The 22,486-nt window shown below is 45.2% G+C and overlaps 1 protein-coding gene and 2 non-coding genes across 3 annotated transcripts; all 3 read left to right on the top strand.

Moving 5' to 3' along the window:
* The first annotated feature begins 522 nt into the window (after positions 1-522).
* LOC123076672 (uncharacterized) lies at positions 523-2,066 on the top strand. The gene is made up of 3 exons (XM_044498800.1): positions 523-889; positions 1,324-1,523; positions 1,611-2,066. Exons 1-3 carry the CDS (start codon positions 523-525, stop codon positions 2,064-2,066), a joined length of 1,023 nt encoding a protein of 340 aa, XP_044354735.1.
* Positions 2,067-13,287: 11,221 nt separating this feature from the next.
* On the top strand, positions 13,288-13,361 carry TRNAE-UUC (transfer RNA glutamic acid (anticodon UUC)). The gene has a single exon. It is a non-coding gene; the product is annotated as a tRNA-Glu (tRNA).
* An 8,988-nt stretch (positions 13,362-22,349) lies between these two features.
* Positions 22,350-22,423, top strand: TRNAE-UUC (transfer RNA glutamic acid (anticodon UUC)). The gene has a single exon. It is a non-coding gene; the product is annotated as a tRNA-Glu (tRNA).
* The last annotated feature ends 63 nt before the right edge of the window (positions 22,424-22,486 follow it).

The following is a 22,486-nucleotide window of genomic DNA, read 5'->3' as shown; positions in this document are numbered from 1 at the left end:
CCTTCTGAAGATCTTCATAATTCACTCTTAACTTCTCAAGATCTTGCTTTCTCTGAAGAAATTAATAAGAAAGTTTCTCATGATCAGTTAAGAGAGTGTTATGATGATTTTGAAGGTTGTCAAACTTTGACTGAAGTTTTTGAATACTATCAGTTAAAGCCTTAGTTCGATCCAATTCCTCACCCAACATATCATCGCTTTCATCTAGCATGTTTTGAACTTTTTCAAGAGCTCTTTGTTGTTTAGTAACAAGGGAAGCAAGTTCGACAAAGTTGGTGCCAAATTCATCACCTGATTCATCATCACTAGGAGCCAGTTCTTTTGGCTCAATTGTGAAGAATTACTGCCTGGGGAATCAAAATTAAAAAAGAACTCATCTCTGCCTCAGGAATCATCCAAAATCATCTCAGAATTACAGTGCAATCTAGAATCACCTCAACTTGGCAATTCTCGTCATTCCCGCAAAGCAAAACGGTTCGCTTTGAACCAATACCCCTATTGGCAACTGTATTTACAGCCAGAATGCCACCAGGGAGGGCCAACCGAGCGAGGCAAAGAGCAGGGGATTTCTCACGAAGCGCTTCGTCCTCCCCGCACACCCGTCGTCTCCAGCCAAATCGAGCTAGGGTTTGGCTCGCACCAGCCAGCTCCCCGCCCCGGCATCGTCAGATCCGCCGGCGGGAGGCCCCTACGACGCCGCCCCAGGCCGGCCGCCCCTTCTCCTTCACTCCTCCTGGACCGGCCGCCCCTCCTCGACTCCTCCCCGCCCGCCCCGACGTCCATCCTCGCCCTACAGCAGATGCCCCCGGCCTCCGCCCGCCTGCCTGGCCCTCCCTTCCCTCCGCCCGACAGCAGGACGCGCCCGGCCTCCGCCCGGCCAGGATAGCTGGTGAGTGCCTCCACCACTGTCTCTCTTCTTCATCATGATTCCTCATTGTATTGCTGCTGCTACAGGAGGCAAAGCAGGGGAATCTTGTACGGTTTCTTGTTAGTTAATTTGTATGTTGCTTTGGATGATGCAAACATGTGATTGATGGCATGTACTGTAATTTAGCAAAAAACATTGTATGAAAATCTGCAAGGAATGTACTTCTATATGATTGATTGCTTACTTTTAATTTTGTGTTGGTATGGATTGATGTCTGCTTAGTAAAAAAGATTGTATATATTAAAACATTGACATGTGAATGTTGTAGATGGAAAAAGTGAAGGGTCCGAAAGAAATTTGGGATGCTGCGGCTCATTCCATTTATATGGATGTGTGCGTAGAGGAGGTGCGAGCCAATAACCGCGCTCCAGGACACACCACTTTGTCTGATGTAGGCCAAGTTAATTTGCTTACTAAGTTTAATGAGCGCTCCGGGAGAAATTATCCGCACCAACAATTAAGAAACCGGTGGGATGCATGTAGAAGTGATTATGCCATATGGAAGACATTGCTTCAAAAAGCTTCACGCATCGGAAGAGATCCTTATACAAAGACCATTGCTGCTACGGATGAGTGGTGTGCATTGGAGTTGAAGGTGCCTTTTTGTTTTGTCATTTTACCGAGTTATGTTGCTTCTTTTATTTCATTTCATTTAACATGGATACATGCTTTTTCATTGCAGGCACGTCCGCAGGCTACCAAGTATCGGCATGCTCCACTTGCAGAGGAGGACAAAATGGAGGAGGTGTTTGATGCTTGTTGTGTCACAAACGAGCATGCGAGAGTGCCAATTCCCACATATCAAGGTTCTACATCTCGAATCAATTTGGATGATGAGTCTGGTTGTGAAGGTGACAAAACTGAAGTTACACCTCGTGCGAATCGTGCAAAGGGTGGGAAGAAGAGGGCATTTCCTTATTCCCCAAGTCCTAAGGCAAATGAAAAGTGGGCAAGTGAGCAGGCAAAGAATGAGGCATTTGTTCGTATGGTGGACCTCTTTGATTCAAGGAACAAGAGAGATGAGACTCAAGTTTCAGCAAGAGAAGAGATTCATGAAATGATGGCCATGGTAGAAGCAGATGGTGGTGCACCTGGGAGTGATGTTCATTTCTATGCTTCACAACTATTCAAGGATTAGACAAATCATGATGTTTCCTCTGCCTTCAAGACTCACGAGCCTAGTGCGAGGCTGATATGGATAAACAAAGCATGGGAGTTCAACAATAAGTAGAACCTCTATGTTTCGAATGCTTTCAACTTGTATCATAGTGAACTATGTTCTGATTGCTTTCAACTTGTATCGTACTGTCCTATATTATTCGATTTGAACCCATGTAGTTCCTTTGAGGCTATTGCCGTCAGCCTTGTACCCTGAGATCATCCATCTGTTTGTAGTTTGCAACTCCCTTTTAACTTGTAATATAATGCAATATATGATATTTCCAACTCTGGTTCTAAATTGTAATGGTAAGCACTTTATGATATTTATTATATAGTTTATGAGATTTGCATCTCGTTTTTGTGTTCACATTACACATGAAACCGTCAGTAATAGCCAAGTATTACCAATTCAACACCCACTTGAATCTAAGGGCATTCCAGACATTTCAACAGACAACTCATAGAACAATCACAGGCTAGAATTACAGAAAAGAACTGGACAGATAATTCTGTGGGCAGACAATTCTGTGGGCAGCATCCCAGAATCATATTCTGGAGAATTATGAGGGGAAAAGAACTGGCCCTAGATTCAGAAAGGTAGCATTCTGTTACCTTGGCACCCTTTGCCATAAGGCATGGTGAAGAGGATGATGATTCAGGTGTGAAAGTCATCTCCTTGAGTAATTCCTTGAAATCCTCAAACCAAGGATCATGACGAGTACGATGGCCTTCGTAGACCTCAGAGAGTTGGTCCCAGATTAGCTTCGCATGGTTGAGATGCATGATGTTCCTGGACTGATTTTGGGATAAACAGGAGAAGATGACATCCTTCGCTGTGAGGTTGAGTAGAATGTACTTGCGAATGTCATCAGCCTCCGCCATCTTGCATAGATCGGTAAGACCAATCTCAGTGACGGTCCACAGTTCGTTGTTCATCGCCATGAGTCACTTTATCATCATGGCCTTCCACTTGGGATACTCATGACCATCAAAGATGGGGCAGGACACACTCCTCATTCCTGCAGTCGACATAACTAAAACTCCAGGCGGCTAAACCAAAATCAAACAGAACAAGGGAGTACCTTGCTCTAATACCAATTGAAAGTGCATTATGTTGACTAGAGGGGGGTGAATAGGTGATTTTTATGAATTCTTCACTGAGGAATTTCAGGGTGAGGTAATTCCTAAGTGAAGAACTACTTGCAGCGGAATAAGTACTCAGGTATAAGCATAACAGAGCAACATCATAGTCATCATGATGAAATGAAAGACAAACATAGAGTACAGAAAGCGTAAACACACGATAACAAGATGAAGACAAACGGACTGAAGAAATAGGATTGAGGAAATAGAGAAAGTCTTCAGTCAAAGTCTTCAAACAGTAATGATCAGGTTCATCAACACATAATTGAGGAAATGAAAGGGTTGGGGAAATAGAACCAGTAGGCTTGGTGAAGACAATGATTTGTTCGACCAGTTCTAATTGTTGTGACAGTTGTACGTCTGGTTGGAGTGGCTGAGTATTTAAACTCGAGGACACACAGCCCCGGACACACAGTCCTCACCATATTCTCCTTGATCTAAGATCACGCAAATCTCGCCCAATAGTAGTGGTAAGTCTTCATAGGTGACTTCCAAACCTTCACAAACTTGGTTACTCAGCAATCCACAATTCCTCTTGGATGCTCAGACCATGACGCCTAACCGTCTGGAGGATACACAGTCCTCAAAGGTAACAAGTGTCGGTTCCACACAGGAACAATCTCCTCAGTGATGCTCAATCACTTTGGGGTTTGTAGGTTTGGGTTTGGGATTTGGGTATTTCCTCACTTGATGATTTTCGCTCAAAGTCCTCGAAGGATGGGATGCTCTCAAATGACAAGTGTCAGTTTCTCTCGGAGCAGCCAACCAGCTAGTGGTTGTAGGGGGCGCCTATTTATAGCCTAGGGAGCAGCCCGACATGATAAGACATAAAATGCCCTTTGCTGATATGACCATTTGGTGGTAGATATTTTGGAATAGTTGGCGCGCGGCTCAGCAACGGTCGGATATTTGAGGTTCAGAATCCTCAGGGCTATCATGTTCCTCACTGTGTAGGCAATCCCACTGGTGAATTCCTAACTCCTCAGTCAGAACAAATTCCTCAGAGACCAAAAGATCTCCGTCTCTGTCACTGAAGAAATTGGCTGAACTGATATGAGATTTCCAATGGCTTCACTCGAAGGATTGGGTTGGTGTAGGATTTTGAGATGAGCATCACATGGAAATCAGTTTCCTTAGTATTACCTCGACCCCCTTTAACAGTACGGTGTTTCCTATGACTCAAGAAAGATAAAATGAAACTAGAAAAACAAAAGTCTTCACACTTCATATTCCTCGCATGAATATCCAAGTCTTCAAGGTCGCACCAATTTCTTCACTTTCAAAGTCTTCAGGAGAACCGAAGTCTTTAGCTGAAGACATTCATTTTTAGGGGCCGACTTTCACTATAAATATCAAACTCCTCATCAACTTATAGAGCCTGTGTACACTCACAAACATATTAGTCCCTTAACCTATAAGTCTTCAATACACCAAAATCAGTAAGGGAAACTAGATGCACTTACACTTTCCCTGAGCGATTTCATGTCAGTCGCGAGTCACCTCGCGGATCTCGCGTCTGTTAGTGTTGCTGCCGGCCAACTATAGGCGCGTACTTCAAGACTCCAGCATACCTGCCTGTGTCGGACAGAATTTTTTTGAGATACATCAGCAGGGACTGCACACAACACTAGGGAAGCACCAAATTGTCCATTTGATAACAATAGCCTAATACATGTACATATCTGCTCGCTTGATCTTGTAACTATGTATCATACTTTTTTGTAGAAAAGGAGGATGTACCCCCGGCCTCTGCATCTAGACGATGCATGCAGCTATATTATCAATTATTCACAAAGACCATACAAGGTCATACAGCAATAAGCCTGAAGCCACCATCTTGGCAACATCGTTGCTACTCCTATCCCCTTGATGAAGATGTGCCGAATGTCCCGGCCTAATACCAAACAGACATCGCATCAAAGCATAACATCTAAAGCCAGGTGTCCCATCCAAGCCACTAACTGGATTGGGTCCCACACTGGTCTGTCACACTCCCAGTAAGCACCGCACGCTGCAAGGGCCGTCACCTCCATCATCCCTCGATCCATCCTCAGAGCAAACTGAAGCACTGACCTCACCGGGCCTCTCTGCCATCAACCCACCATGACGCCAGACAGCTTCCTCCTCATGCGCGAGTCCATCTCCGCGCATCAGACGCCGAGTATCTAGAGCGCCACGCTGCCGAGATCCGCCACCATCAATGTGTAAGATGAAGCACCGCTCCACCAAAGTCGTCGTCCTTCGATCCCTCAAGCATGTGCGCACCTCCAAGAATGACGTCCCCAAGGGGGAAACAACACCAGAGAGCCGCCATCATCCAATCTATTGATCTAGGGTTTCCCCCAGAGGTAGCAGAGAGTGGCCTTGAACTTCTCCACAGCGATGCCTTCAGTAAGGGAACAACGTAGACAGCGTCGCTATCGCTGGCATTGGCAATATCCAATAGCAAGTTTTCACCCAGATCTGATCGAAGACCTCCATCTCTCGTGCACGGGTCGCCACCATCCTTGCCGGGATCTAGATGATCCAGGCCGCCGCTGCTAGATCTCAGCAAGGAGAAGTCCCCCCACTAAGACCCGCAGGCTGAGCAGGGGAGGCCGAGACCGCACCCGCAGGACCAGATCCGTGATGGATCCGTGCCCACGCCGCCGCCCCGAAGCCAACCCCGTGCGCAACCACCACGGCCTGGCCGCCCGCTCGCGCCCTCGCCGCATCAGCATCAAGACTCCGTCGCAGTGTCGCATCTCGCGCTACAGCCGCACGCCGGGAGGAGAAGAAGGGCCCCGCCGCCGCTGATGCGCATCGGGCTTCGCCCCTCGACGCCTTCTGACGGTAGCAAGGGGAGGGGATGGTGTAGGAGGTGGGCATATCATACTAATGACGATTATGACAGACTGAGCCCACTCCGTGGTAACATGGCGTAACAGTTCATGATAAACGGCATTAGACAGGGTCTTTTTGTCAAAAGCTCCTTAGCTTTCTAAAAAAATCTCTTTGCGTCCCGGATCCAGATCGGGATCCAAATCTCTCTCGTAGCAGCACTAGCTCCACCTGCTACTGCTGATGCCATGCTCGACCTGCCCAAGGCCGACGACGACACCGCCTGTCAGGACCCTGCTGCTCTACACTGCTTAACTGAAGAAATCGACAGTGATTCTGAAGCTATGGACAGCGAGACCGAATCGGTACTCACTTGGGAAATGGACGGCCGTGATGAAGCGAGCAGGCGATCAACGGCTACACTATCTTCCTGCTCACTGTCACGCCGTTGCCGCCACACTCTGGAAGGCTACAATAACAGAACGGCCGACGATGACGTCTCCACCAACCCCGCCAGCTATTAAACTCCTCCTCCATGTGTCTGGAGCTATCTTTTCCCCTTTCTACAAGTTGTAATACCTAGCGTAGCTCTAGAACCCTAGACTACTTGTAGAAATCCTGGATTTGATCCTTGATCTGTACCCTGTAACTATGATTCTTCCGTTAAATTTATCCAAGTCGGGGCTAGTTCGAGTACTGTGAATTTGTCTTATAATTTTATTCTTGTCAATTGGTATCATGAGCCAGTGAATCCTTGGAGGCGAATTGGATCTGACCATGATTTAGGGTTGGGATCTCTCGTAAAATCCCTCGATTCAGCGTCAGGTCCTGGCGACGGTGCAGACTACCAGATCGGAGGTGGCCTAGAGTAGGCATCGTTCGGCTACAAATTGGGGAGAAACTCGGTTGCATTCGGAACAATTCCACCGTGGTAAAATTCCATAGCGTATCCCTGATTCATGCAACATCGGAGGCGAGAGCGGCGTAAAGTTTTCTGGTGCTAGTGAGTGGTCACCGGCAAGGGTTTCAAACAAGTGCTGCTGTAAAAGTCCGGGGACATGGTGACCGCCATGCCTACTCGAACGAAGCACATGGAAGAGATCTCTGACAAGCTCGAGGCTCTGCAGACCGAGCTCTCAGCGCTTGGCCTGAAACAGGACAAGATGCAAGACCAAATCGACCAAGTCAATGCGCGGTTGCAGACAGTTGAGTCCCTGGAAAAGCAATTGGGCAAGGTCGAACTCCTAGTGGAGAACAACTCGAAGGTGCAGCAAGAGATTTTTTCCATCCTGCAAGAGATGAGATCAGGAAATCCCAACCCTCCCACCCCTGATTCTCCAGGATCTGTTTCCGTGGTGTTGCAACCAGATCCTTCCAAAGAGCAACAAGAACAGGGGGCACAAGCAACCAATCTCCAAGGGCAAACAACTGTTGTCCCACCTGTGCAGCAAAAGCAATTGCAGAACATTCCTCCTGAACGACCAGTAAACCAACCAACACAACTTCCAATCAGCAATGCTATGCAGTACCAAACTGACAGAGCAACACAGTTTATGAAAAGCATTTCCAAGGGCCCTAAGCTGGATTTTCCTACCTTCAATGGAGACAATCCTCTCGGCTAGATTCGATAAGTTAAAAAGTACTCCCGGCTTGCTCAAACTCCTGATGAATGCAAGGTGGATCTGGCTCTAACTCACATTATTGGGAGAGCTGACAACTGGGTTCAAAGTGCTCAAATGGATAACCACAAGTTGCCCCGGCCAGACTTTTGCAGAGCATTATGTGACAGATTTGCTGATTCTAGCATCTATGAAATTTTGGAGAAATTCCACAACCTGAAACAAAATACACTCTCTGTGGCTGCTTATACTGACAAGTTTGAGGAGATTATGGCAATAGTCAGAGATGAACATTCATACCTGCAAGAGAACTATTACATAGTGAGTTTTGTCAATGGCTTAAAACCAAGCATCAGGTGCAACTTAAGACCACAAAGACCAACCACCCCTAACCAAGCATATTGGCTACCAAGGGATTATGAAAGTGGATTACAAGCAAAATATCAATCATATATCAACCACCAAGACAAACAGTTACAAATACATGCTGGGCATCAAAAAAGTAGTGTACCTCCTGCCCCTAATTTGCAACTCCCTCCAGCAGCACCAACTATAAAAAAACCTGTCATTTGTTGGAGATGCAATGGACCTTGGGCCCCTAGACATAAATGCAAACAAGCACCAGCACTTCATGTCATTACTAGAGACAGTAATACTAATGAAATGTCACCTGAAGAAGAAGCTCAACTAGCAGTTTTAGCTGTTGAAGGCCAACTTTCTGAAGATCCTTCTGGATGTATGCACATATCTGCACAAGCAGTTGCAGGTAACACATCTGAGTCAACTCTAGCAGTGCATATTATAGTTGGGGGTAGAAAAGGAGTAGCCATGGTTGATACTAGAAGCAATAACACATTTATTAACATGAAGTTTGCTTTAATATCTGCTTGTCAACTGATCAACAACCCAACTCAAACAGTTAAGGTAGCTGGAGGTGGATCTTTAACTACTGGAGCACATGCCCCTGGCACAATCTTTAAGATTGGCAGTGAAAATTTCACCAATGATTGGTAGTCTTGGATCTGTAGGGATATGATGTGGTAATTGGCTGTGACATGCTCAAAAAGCATAATCCAATCTCCTTGAATTTTGATGCAAGAACGGTCACCATAACAAAAGATAAGGTGAAAGATGTTACATTCATAGACTGCACAATGTCAGATACTCCTAAATTAATTTCAGCAGAGAAATTGAACAAGTTGTGTGCTGAGGGAGCTGTAGGATTTGCTATGAGCTTAAACTTCATGACAGCTATTCCTAGCAACTTGGGACTTCCTTCTCAACCAACCAAAGAGATACAACAAGTGCTGGAACAGTATGATGTATTATTTGAAGAACCCACTACCCTCCCTCCTCCTAGAGAATGTGATCACTCTATTCCACTCAAGGAAAATTCAACACCCCCCAATGTCAGACCTTATAGAGTCCCTCACTTGTAGAAAAATGAGATGGAACAACAGATCAAGCTCTTAATGTCCAGACACATAATCCAACACAGCATAAGCCCTTATGCATCTCCTACCATACTAGTCAGAAAAAAAAGGAGGAACATGGAGACTGTGCATTGATTACAGGAAATTAAATGCACAAACAATCAAAAATAAATTTCCTATACCTATCATTGAGGACTTGTTGGATGAACTAAATGGAGCAGCAGTTTTCAGTAAATTGGACTTAAAATCAGGCTATCATCAAATCAGAATGAAACCTGAAGATGTCCATAAGACATCATTCAGAACTTACTTAGGTCACTATGAGTTTCTAGTTATGCCCTTTGGGCTAACTAATGCACCAGCCACATTTCAGGCCCTCATGAACAAACTCTTTGCCCCATACTTGAGAAAGTTTGTCCTGGTATTTTTTGATGATATCTTGATATTCAGCAGAAATCCAGAAGAGCACCAACAACACCTCACTTTAGTCTTGGAAATACTAAAGGCTAACAACCTTCTCCTGAACAGATCTAAATGCATTTTTGGCACCACTACTGTGGAATATCTAGGGCACATTTTGTCTGCAGAAGGTGTTGCAACAGATCCTGGAAAGATTGAGGCAGTGCAACAATGGAAGATACCAACAAACACTACTGAACTGAGAAGCTTCCTAGGTTTGGCTGGCTATTACAGAAGGTTTATCAAGGATTATGGGGTCATATGCAGGCCTCTACATGATCTCCTCAAAAAGGATTCCTTCCTATGGTCTGACAGCCAAACAACTGCATTTGATAAATTGAAATTCAGTTTAACACATGCACCAGTCCTAGCACTGCCAGACTTTACTATTCCTTTTGAACTGGAGTGTGATGCTTCTGGTACTGGCATTGGAGTTGTCCTCATGCAAAAGCACATACCTATAGCTTATTACAGCAAATCATTGGGCCCTAAAGCAGTTGCTCTATCAACATATGAAAAAGAAGTTGTGGCTATTCTGGAATCACTCAGGAAATGGAGATATTACTTCTTGGGGTCTTCTCTGATAATAAAAACTGGTCACCAAAGCCTGAAGTATATAACAGATCAAAGGATCTTTGAAGGTATTCAACACAAGTTGATGCTCAAGCTCCTGGAATTTACTTATACAATAGAATACAAAAAAGGGAAGGAAAAGAAAGCTGCAGATGCACTCTCCAAGAAACCACAACTCATGGAGATATCCATGGTAGTACCTAGTTGGACTGAGAAAATTGAAAGCTCTTACAACTCAGATAACAAGTGCAAAAATCTCATAGCACAGTTAGCTGCAAGCAGTACTACACTTCCTCTGTATAGTTACACAGTTGGTATACTCAGATATAAAGACAGAATTTATATTGGAACAGATACAGAGTTTCAACAACAGGTAATATCAACATTCCATTCTTCTCCCATTGGGGGCCACTCAGGAGTGAGAGCTACATATCACAGCATCAAGAGGATCTTTTATTGGACAAACATGAAAAAGGATATTGAAAAATTCATCCAGGAATGTCCTGTTTGTCAGAGAGTCAAGGGTGAACACTGCCACTACCCTGGGTTACTTGATCCTCTCCCTATACCAGACATGGCATGGAGACACATTTCCATGGATTTTGTGGAAGGCCTTCCTAAATCTCAAGGCAAGAATGTGATCTTGGTAGTTGTGGATCGATTCACCAAGTATTCCCACTTTATTGCTCTGTCACACCCCTTCACTGTCCACACTGTCCTTCAAGCATTCATTGACAATATATTCAAATTGCATGGGTTGCCAGTGTCAATAGTGACTAACAGAGATACAATATTCACCAGCAATTTTTGGCAGACATTGTTTAAATCCTTGGGAGTGAAACTTAACATGAGCACAGCTCATCATCCCCAGTCTGATGACCAAACAGAACGAGTGAACCAATGTATGGAAGCATACCTGAGGTGCATGGCTTTTAATGAACCGAAGAAATGGTATTCTTGGTTATCTATGACAGAGTGGTGGTTCAACACTTCCTACCACACGGCTACCAAATATACCACATTCCAATGCCTGTATGGATGTCCTCCACTCTTTGGAGAAGTTTCAATCCCTGGGCCAAAAGATGTGGATGCAGCTACATTCTTGCAACAGAGAGAGCAAATGCAGCAACAACTCAAACACAATTTATTGGTAGCCCAACAACGGATGAAGAAATATGCATATATGAATAGGACAGACAAGAAATTCCAGGAAGGAGAGATGGTTTATCTAAAAATGCAACCCTACCGTCTGGCAACCTTTGATATCCGCACAGGTCTCAAACTTGCAACTAAGTTATATGGGTCTTTCCGAATATTGGAGAAGATTGGCCATTCAGCTTACAAACTGCTCCTGCCAGAAGGTGTTCAAATCCATAATGTCTTTCATGCCAGCCAATTGAAATGCCATCTCGGCCCGAATGCTATACTAGCTCCTGGATTACCACTGGTGGATGAATCCGGCAGGATAAAAATAGCACCAGTCCTAGTTCTACAAACTCGAGCTATACCCAGACACCCTCATCTGGTCACACAATGGTTAGTTCAATGGCTCAGCATGTCCCCGGAAGAGGCCACTTGGGAAGACGCAGATTTCATCAAGCGCACATTCCCGGATTTCTTCAACAGCACCATTCGCTCCTGGTATCCATCGAAAGACCCTCGAGGGCAAGGATTGTCTTTAGAGGGAGGCAATTGTCTGGACACTGCTACCCTACACTGCTTAACTGAAGAAATCGACAGTGATTCTAAAGCTATGGACAGCGAGACCGAATCGGTACTCACTTGGGAAATGGACGACCGTGATGAAGCGAGTGGGCGATCAACGGCTACACTGTCTTCCTGTTCACTGTCACTCTGTTGCCGCCATACTCTGTAAAGCTACAGTAACAGAACGGCCGACAACGGCGTCGCCACCAACCCTGCCAGCTATTAAACTCCTCCTCCACGCGTTGGAGCTATCTTTTCCCCTTTCTACAAGCTGTAATACCTAGCGTAGCTCTAGAACCCATTTGATCCTCGATCTGTACCCTGTAACTGTGATTCTTCGGCTGAATTTATCCAAGTCGGGGCTAGTTCGAGTACTGTGAATTTGTCTTGCAATTCTGTTCTTGTCACCGCCCAACCGCCGCGCGCCCCGGTCGCGGCCGCCTCGCCGAGAGGGCTCGCTCTCGTGTGCGCCGACCTGCTGCACCGCACCTCGCCGAGAGGGCTCGTCCTTGCGTGCGCTCCTCCTACCGGTCGCGGGAACTGCTAGACCGGCCGCGGCGGCGTCCTGCGCTTGTCCTACGGCGAGTCCCCTCACTGCCCTCCTCCCACCGGTCGCAGGGTTGCCAGACCACGGCGGCATCCGCCTCCCTCTCCCCCCACCCCCCGCGATGCTGGCCGCAATGGCCGACGCGCAGACCTGCTCGTCGCCGGTGACCTGCTTGCCTTCGTGGCAGGCGTCGCGGTGCACGGGCATAAGCAGTTCTCCATGCCCAGCCTGGTGCTCGACCTCGACGCCGGCGAGGTCCATCTGCCGGCTTGGCCGCCGCCCCAAGCTGGCGACGAGAGCCCATGGGAGCCGTGCTGCAGGTTCTGTGCACGGGGTTTAATTGCGTTTTTGCTTTATGATTGAGGGGCGTCTATGTAAAATTTCAGGGACTAGTTTGTAATATTAGATCAGACGCCGTCTAATTGGAGCCGTTATGCCACAACATGAAATGTGAGCCCCACATGTCACAATTGAGGTTAAAATGACCAAAGCGACCGTTTAGTGTTTTCTGTTAAAAAGTTAGGCCAAAGATCAATGGTTTATGTCAGAGATTCATAAAACGGTGTTTTCTGTAAACCTAAACGTCAATGTAGTGGCTTTTTTGAGATTCACTCAACATGCTACCATAATGGTCTCGATGGTAGTGTTAGGTACAGTTCTTCCAACACCACTCCTCCAGATCGGTTGCTGCAATGTTTTGTTTTCAACAACACATTTTTGTGATAAGCAGTTAGTGTTATCTACTGCTCCCCCGTTCCAAACTAAATGTCTCAATTTTATATTAGCTTTAGTATAAACTTGTACTAAGCTCAAGACATTTAATTATGTTGGGACTCTGCTGGTATCTCAGCTGTCAAATACTATACCTGAAATATATAGATGCAAAATATTCATCAATCCATTGTCGTCCAGCCCGGTTAGGATACCTGGCTTTCACCCAGGCGACCCGGGTTCAAATCCCGGCAATGGAGCCTTTTTTTTTCTTAACTGCTGCAGCATTTCTTTTTCTTTTTATAAACTTCTGCAGTGTGCTCTGTTTTATTTTGAATATATACCCGATCCCGGCAGTGAAGCCTTTTTTTTCTTTTTATAAACTTCTGCGGTGTGCTGCGTTTTATTCTGAATATATACCCAAAAATTAGCCATTGCTAAGCTAAAAAAATATGTGGTTTGAACTTGTTATTTGTACGAGAAAACTTACATGGTTTAAACTTGTTACAATGGAGCATTTTTTTATAAACTTCTGTAGTGTGCTGTGTTTTATTTTGAATATATACCAGATCCCGGCAATGGAGCCTTTTTTTTTATTTTATAAACTTCTGCGGCGTGCTGAGTTTTATTTTGAATATATACCCAAAATATAGCCATTGCTAAGCTTAAAAAAATATGGTTTGAACTTGTTATTTGTACGAGAAAACTTACATGGTTTAAACTTGTTATTTGTACAAGAAAACTTGGCTGATTTTTATTGACTAGTAAGCTTACATGTGCAACATATGATAACGCATTAGAAAATTATTTTCTCATTCATCTAGTTATTATGTAGGACATTTACAAGCCAGACCCGCAAACCTCCCGCAACCGTTAAAGACAGCGTTGCCCGAACAGGGGAAGCCATCCAATGCGGGTTTGTATCGGTCCGCGAAGCGGTCCAGATGCGTTTTATTCCGCAAACCGGAGACAAACGTGGGGGAGGTTTGCGCGAGTCGGAATCGATCCCAAGTCCGCTTCTGACCGTCCTGACCCACCAAAGCACCTCCTTCCGCGCCCACGCGCGTTCCTGCCCGATGCCAACAGCCCACATTCATGCCGCTGTAGAGCGCGCCGCTCCACATTGAGCGGATGCAACCTCTCACTGGCGCCAGCGTTGAAGTGGCTCGTCGGCCCAGGGCGCCGCCCGCGACGCGTCTCCGGTGTCCGCGCTTGTTCAATGCCAGAGACGTGTGACTGGACGAGACGGAACGGATGTCTACCACCCCCGTCCAATGCCCCGTCCGTCTGTATGCCGCCATTAAACAGGCCCGCCGGCCGAGAAACTCACTCCGCCGCCCCGCATGGATGCACCCAGACGCCTGGCCTCACCGGAATCTGCTATTTATGCACGGCCAAACCCGGCTGTCTCCACATCACAACACATCCATCCCACATCCTCCTACTTTCCTTCACATCCGCCATTACCGCCAGCAGGAAAGCACTGTGGGACAGTCTGTCGTCGGAGATGAAGCATGTGGTAGCCGCCCTTGCCGCTGCCATGGCATTGCCGTCGTGCTAGGCGGATCGAGGCCGACTTACCGGGCAGCTCACCCGAGGTCTCCGACAACGAGGATGACACAACGATGGAGACGGTCTCCGATGACTCCACCCCGGCTCCCGCGCCTACTGCGCACGCCGGCTTCACCATGGAGCAGGCGCACTTTAATGCTGCCATGGTGGAGGTGCTGCTGTTGCCGCCGATGCATTTATCAGCGTTCCAGCAGGCGCAGGAGGAACAATGGTACAACATGTTCCTCCTGGAGCAGCACCGGCTGGCGGAAGGTCAGGTCTACGGCGAGAGCTGCTACTTGTTGGGCTGCGTTGGAATTTCCTTGAAGAGGAAAGGATGATGCAGTAAAGTAGAGATAAATATTTCCCTTAATTAAGAATAACGGATACCTGTAATATGTAGCGCCAAAATAGTCATCAATCCATTGTCGTCCAGCCCGGTTAGGATACCTGGCTTTCAGCCAGGCGACCTGGGTTCAAATCCCGGCAATGGAGCCTTTTTTTCACTTTTCAGAAATACAGTACCTACCTATAAGGCTATAAACAATGCGTGTTTCATCATAACATCATAAGGCGAAGGGACACGATGCTAAACAGTACTCCCTCCGTTCCAAAATAGATGACCCAACTGAACGGAGGGAGTATACTCGAAGCAAATATTCTGATGGCCAGCATGGTCTTCACTTGCTACTAAAAGTAACATAATCATTGTCTAGCCTTACTGGAAAACACGCACAAACTGTTGCTGTTGCTAGTACTAAAAGTGTGGATTCTCTTGTTTCATAATTTGTCATGCGCGGTCAGTTTAGTGCCTAAAGTTGCAGAATACATAAAACGGATGCCCGAACTTGTTCGGCTGTGCAAATACGGTGCCTCCATTCGTATCCGGACGTACGCCCAGCCCATGTGGCGTGCCAATGTGGCGGTGGCCCAACTGTCAGTAGCTGGGAGCAGGGAAGTCGCTGGGTGGCCCGACATGAGGATTTAAAAAAACCGCTCAAATTTTATTTAATCACATGGGAAAGCCCCACAAATTCTTGTATATATTTCTATCTCCTATAAAGTTAAGGTACGCGATTGCGTACTCTCAAAAAGGAAAGCCCCGCAAATTTATGGATTATGTTGCACGCATAGGGGGTCCACCGGGCCATACTGTGTTAGTAGATATGGACTAAGTTGAACTTTATATTGCGTTGTTATGCAAAATGTAATTTTGGAGCGCCGGCACATTCTGCCCATTTTTTCAAGGTCAAAGAAACAGATTTTTACAGCTAAAAAACTTTTGACATTTTTGTACATGCACACATAGAAATGTAATATATCCGCGTGTTTCTTTTTCAAAACTGTATTTGTATGTGAGAGATACAAAAAGGACAAATACATGCAAAAATCAGCTAATTTTTTTGGCCAGATTATTGTACTTTTTTGCAGGGTAAAATATAACAAAATTTCAAACAAAACTTGAAAGTCACTTAGAGCACATGCATACATTTTTTTGTGAAATTTTTAAATTTTGTATGAAACTTTTAGCCAGTTTTTAAACTTTCAAGAAAAAAACATGCTCAGTGGCCACCGTGCTCCAAAATTCCTCTTTGGTTGCTATGTACCCCTCAAACATGTTCAGTTGCTGCATATATATGGCCTCGTATGGGTCTGCACACTTAATATTCAAGTTCATTATTTTCATTTTTCATATTGTTTTCACCATTTGGAAAAGAAACGTAAGAACAAAATACAATTGCCATAAACTTTAAGAAAATGTTAGTGCATTTGAAAAATGTTCAGCATGTTGTTGGAAAATGTTTCACCTGTATTAAAAATTATAATGCAATTTTTAAAATGTTTGGCGTGCGTTAAAAAAGTTTACAACATGTATTTCTAAAAGAGTTCAACGTGAGTTAAAAAATTATTGTGTAAATTATCATTACATTTCTGTAAACACAACATGTTCGATACATTTCTCAAATTTAATATTATGCACATAAATTAAGTTCAGCCTCTTCGAAGTACACAATATAATAATGGAAAATATTTGCATATTGATAATTGTATTTTTCATATGGGAAAATTTATGCGTTATGAAACTAAAGAGGAACTTGCAAAAAAATTAAAAATAAAGAAATTTGTAGAGCGATGCGTGGATTGTATTTAGTATTTACTTTACTTTGTAGCAAATAGTTGAATTCGAAGCATACTTCGGCCGGCTGGCCAGGTCGTGCTGTTGTTGAACATGATGTGCCAGGTTCGATACCTCTCTATTGAGTTTTTTTTAATGTCATTTCTCGCTATCATACAATGTTTTGATGGCTATTCTATTTATTAAATAAAAATGAGAAGGATTTTTGTAAAAAAAAAACCCAGGTGCGGGCCACCCAGCACATCTTACACTGATAGGCAGGCCACCGTCACGTTTGTACGCCACGCGGGCTAGATGTACGTCCTGATACGAATGGAGGCGCCGTATTTGCGCGGCCTGACAAGTTCGAGCACCAATTTCATGTATTTTGCAACTTTAGGCACTAAACTGATCGCCCAGGACAAGTTGAGGCACCTCCAGCGTATTTAACTCACATATTAAGGATGGCATTTGTTTCATAGCATAATCAGTGGAAGTGCACAACTTTACTCACCAACAAGCAGACAAGCAGTCATCATGCGCCACGAGTAGGGCACCGGACGGCACACGCACTCTCTGGGAAGCATTGTGGGGGTGTCCTGCCCCTCCAAAGGTAGGCGTGTTTACTTGACGGCTTGTCACAAACTACTGGCTACGATGGAAAATAAGACAAATAGAAAGATCGAGACTTCTGACATATGCACGATCTGTGGTGTGGAACGCGAGGATACTTTCCAAGCTTTTTAAATATGTCCGACGGAGCGTTCATGGAGGAGGACGGGACAGGACGAGCCGGTATGATACTGCGGAACCGTGAAGAACATATCGTCTTTGCATCATGTCGTTTTCTTCGTACATGTTCTTGCGCCCTTGAAGCGGAAGTTTCAGCATGTGCAGAAGGCATTGCACTCGCCTTGGAGTGGAGCACATAGCCTTTTATCGTCAAAACAGACTGTTCTGTGGCTGCTCAAATGCTTATGGATGATACGCCAAATAGATCTTCAGTGGCTGCTTTAGTTGAGAAAGGGAAACTACTACTTAAGTCTGGGCGTGATTACTCTATAGCACATGTTAGGAGAAGCCAAAATAATGTAGCTCATGCTTTAGCACAAATGGGTGATCATCTACTCGCACGGTTGTGCGGCTCTGCCATGGCCCAGGCGAAATTGGCACTCTTTGCCAAAAGGATTGTAATGAACCACCTTCATTGAAATGAAATTAATAATTTTTCGCAAAAAAAAAAAGCAGACAAGCAGTGGACTGCTTGTACTGCTACTTCAAGTTGTCAGCTACACTTCCACAAAAATCAAGATTTTACCTTGCTATTTTAACGATACCCTTTTTAAGAACTTGGTGTCAGAGAAGATAATGCAAAAAAGAGAATATAATGTCAAGGTTCGTAGGCTGGAGCTAACATGCTGGCTGCTGCTATTCAGTGATCAACATAGACTCCGGAATAATGCAGTTTCAACGAAAAAAACCAGAACCATGATGTACCAAAATAGCATTATACATGACCAATGATGAACCAAGGTTGCATTGTACCAAGCATATACTATTCTCAACTAATTTTCATTTGGAAAGTGGGCTCAAGCCCTATACTATTCTCCACTAATTTTCGTTTGGAAAGCATGGCTGGATACTTTCCGCGACATATCATGGACAGTTAGCAGAACTAGGCACTTGCAAGTTCAGAGTACATACCAGCAACTAGAAATCAATCTCAAAATAGAGATAACTGTCCATTACTAACTAGCATCCTGAAGCCTTTAGTGATGAATGAGGTTCCGATTCAGGGTGACAAGTTTTGTTTTGTTTTTTTGCAAATCAAGAGCTTTCTTACTCAACTAGAAGGATTACGACATTCAAAAAGTTAGAAGGATTACATGGGAGCTGAATACAATTAGCTAAGAAAGGAGGCATATAATTTATCCACAAACATCTCCTCCTCTCTTCTGTGGCTTGCTTTGCACACCGGTTCAGGGTGACAAGCTATCTTTCCTATATCAAGCAGGGGAGTCCAAATGGTCAGGTAGTGCAATTCAAATTGTGGATAACAGTGAGCATGTAAAGAGAAGGAGGTTCCATGTGATAGCACATTATCAGATATATTTATCCTTCACTAAGTGGCACGTCGGCAAAAACGGTCAGTCAACTTTTTTTTTGCGCAAATGGTCAGTCAACTTGTTACGTTATTTTACATAAAAAAATCAAGTAGTTTCGTTCCTATCGAAGAATCAGATTCGATATAAATAAGATTGTTGAGGAACTATACTAGCTACTGCTGGAAGACTTCTAATTCAAGTACCACCTACATTTTCTTACTACTCCTCCGGTATATAGGAAGGGAATCTTAAAACTTTTCATCAATCCATTGTCGTCCAGCCCGGTTAGGATACCTGGCTTTCACCCAGGCGACCCGGGTACAAATCCCGGCAATGGAGCTCTTTTTTCCCCTTAACTTCTGCGGTGTGCTGCGTTTTATTCTGAATATATAGCAAAAAAATAGCCGTTGCTAAGCTAAAAAAAATATGTGGTTTGAACTTGTTGTTTGTACGAGAAAACTTACATGGTTTAAACTTGTTAACTTACATGGTTTAAACTTGTTATTTGTATGAGAAAACTTAGCTGAATTTCATTGACTAGTAAGCTTACACGTGCAACGCATGATGACGCATTAGAAAATTATTTTCTCATTCATCTAGTTATTACGTAGGACATCTCCAAGCCAGACCCGCAAACCTCCCGGAACCGTTAAGACAATGTTGTCCGAACAGGGGAAGCCATCCAACGCGAGTTTGTATTGGTCCGCGAAGCGGTCCAGATGTGTTTTGTCCCGCAAACAGGAGACAAACGTGGGGGAGGTTTGCGTGAGTCGGAATCGATCCCAAGTCCGCTTTTGACCGTCCTGACCCACCAAAGCACCTCCTTCCGCGCCCACGTGCATTCCCGCTCGGTGCCAACAGCCCGCATTCATGCCGCTGTAGAGCGCGTCGCTCCACATTGAGCGGATGCAACCTCTCACTGGCGCCAGCGTTGAAGCGGCTCGTCGGCCCAAGACGCCGCCCGCGACGCGTCTCCAGTGTCCGCGCTTGTTCAATGCCAGAGACGTGTGACTGGACGAGACGGAACGAATATCTACCACCCATGTCCAATGCCCCGTCCGTCCGTATGCCGCCATGAAACAGGCTCGCCGGCCGAGAAACTCACTCCGGCGCCCCGCATGGATGCACCCGGACGCCTGGCCTCACCGGAATCTGTTATTTAAGCACGGCCAAACCCGGCTGTCTCCACATCACAACACATCCATCCCACATCCTCCTCCTTTCCTTCACATCTGCCATTACCGCCAGCGGAAAGCACTGTGGGATAGTATGTCGCCGGAGATGAAGCACGTGATAGCCGCCCTTGTCGCTGCCATGGCATTGCCGTCGTGCTAGGCGGATCGAGGCCGGCTTACCGGGCAGCTCACCCGAGGTCTCCGACAACGAGGATGACACCACGATGGAGACAGTCTCCGATGACTCCACCCCAGCTCCCACGCCTACTGCGCACGCCGGCTTCATCATGGAGCAGGCGCACTTCAATGCCGCCATGGTGGAGGTGCGGCTGTTGCCGCCGATGCCTTTATCAGCGTTCCAGCAGACGCAGGAGAAACAGTGGTACAACATGTTCCTCCTGGAGCAGCACCGGCTGGCGGAAGGTCAGGTCTACGGTGAGCGCTGCTACTTCTTGAGCTGCGTTGGGATTTCCTTGAAGAGGAAAGGATGATGCAGTAAAGTAGAGATAAGTATTTCCCTTAGTTAAGAACTAAGGTTATCAATCCAGTAGGAGAACCAAGCAAAATCTCGTGAACAACACCCACACATAAAAGAACAAATATTTGCACCCAACGCGATCAAGGCGTTTGTCAATCCCCTCAGCGGTTAATTGCAAGGATCAAGTCTGATAATGATAGATAGATAAACAAAAACACAAAATAAAATAACGGTAGATAAATTGCAGCAAAGTATTTTCAGTTTTTATAGATAATAAAGAATACACCCGGGGGCATAGTTTTCACTTGAGGCTTCTCTCTCGATAGAAAGCATATAGTGGGGTAAAGAAATTATTGTTAGGCAATTGATAAAAAAGCGCATAATTATGACGTATCCAAAGCAATGATCATGTATATAGGCATCACGTCCAAGACAAGTAGATCGACTCCTGCCTGCATCTACTACTATTATTCCACCAATCGACCGCTATCCAGCATGCATCTAGGTTATTAAGTTGATAAAAATAGAGCAACGCCTTAAGCAAGATGACATGATGCAGAAAGATAGATCCAAGCAATACGAATAAACCCCATCCTTTTAGCCTTAATGGCAATAATACAAATACGTGGCATGTCCCTTTCTGTCACTGTGATTGAGCACCGCAAGACTGAACTCATCACAAAACACCTCTTTCATTGCAAGAAAAATCAATCTAGTTGGTTAAAACAAACGGATAGATAGGAGAGAAATACAAAGATATAACAATCATGAATAAAAGAGTTTAAAGAAAACTCAAATAATATTCATCGATAATCTGATCATAAACCCACAATTAGTCGGATCCCAACAAACACACCACAAAAGAAGATTACATCGAATAGATCTCCAAGAGAAACGAGGAGAACATTGTATTGAAGATCAAAAAGAGAGAAAAAGCCATCTAGCTACTAGCTATGGATCCGTAGGTCTGTGGTAAACTACTCACACATCATCAAAAGGACAACATGATTGATGTAGAAGCCCTCCATGGTCGAATCCCCTTCCGGCGGAGTACTGAAAAAGGCCTCCAGATGGTTTATGTCGAGAACAGAAACTTGCGGCGGCAGAAAAAGTGTTTCGGGCGGCTCTCTTTTGGTTTCCCGATTTTAGAGAATTTATAGAGTCAGGATTAGGTCAAACGGAGCCATGGTGGGCCCACAAGGTACTAGGGCGGTAGGCGCGCCCTGGTTCCTTGGCCTCTTCGTTGCACATATGGTCTCCTCCCGAAGCTTCTAGGGTCTCTCAAAATCGTCAAAAAGTTTCGGGGCATTTGTACTTTGTTTGGTACAGTATTCCTAGAAAATCAAAAATAAGAAAAAAAACTGACACTTGTCACTAGGTTAATAGGTTAGTCCAAAAAGATGATATAAAATTGCCTGTAATTGCATGCAAAACATCCATGATTGATAATATAATATCATGGAACAATAAAAAATTATAGATACGTTGAAGACGTATCAAGTGTGTGAGTGAGGAGGCCATGGCCGCGGCGAACCTCAATGTCGTTGCGGAGCAGCGTGCCATCTACGATGTCGTCCGTGCTCAAGCCGCCGCTCGTCGGGAAACGGCCACCGCCGAGGCGCAGCTTCGGGGGACCGCGGAGGATAACAACACCAGTTGTGCCTCCTATGCGCCGCCGCGGAACCATCCGGCGGCCCGGTGGGACGATGACAACGTGCGTTCCATCATTTCCATCGTGGTCCTCATGTCCACCGGCGAAGGACAAGCTTGTTTCTTACTACTGCTTCGGTATATAGGAAGGGAATCTTAAAACTATTCACAAATCCATTGTCGTCCAGCCCGGTTAGGATACCTGGCTTTCACCCAGGCGACCCGGGTTCAAATCCCGGCAATGGAGACCTTTTTTTTCCTTTTTTTTAAACTACTGTAGCATACTGCGTTATTTTGAATATACCGAAAG

The sequence above is a fragment of the Triticum aestivum genome, chromosome 1B (assembly GCF_018294505.1).
Source record: "Triticum aestivum cultivar Chinese Spring chromosome 1B, IWGSC CS RefSeq v2.1, whole genome shotgun sequence".
NCBI lineage: Eukaryota > Viridiplantae > Streptophyta > Magnoliopsida > Poales > Poaceae > Triticum > Triticum aestivum.
This window is presented reverse-complemented; position numbering and strand designations above follow the sequence as displayed.

What these genes read in the sequence shown, in the direction of transcription:
- LOC123076672 (XM_044498800.1), top strand. Translation starts at nt 523, where the DNA reads ATGCCACCAGGGAGGGCCAACCGAGCGAGGCAAAGAGCAGGGGATTTC. An exon ending in CCGCCCGGCCAGGATAGCTG is followed by an intron (nt 890 to 1,323) that starts GTGAGTGCCTCC and finishes TGTCTGATGTAG; the next exon opens with GCCAAGTTAATTTGCTTACT. An exon ending in GGTGTGCATTGGAGTTGAAG is followed by an intron (nt 1,524 to 1,610) that starts GTGCCTTTTTGT and finishes TTTTCATTGCAG; the next exon opens with GCACGTCCGCAGGCTACCAA.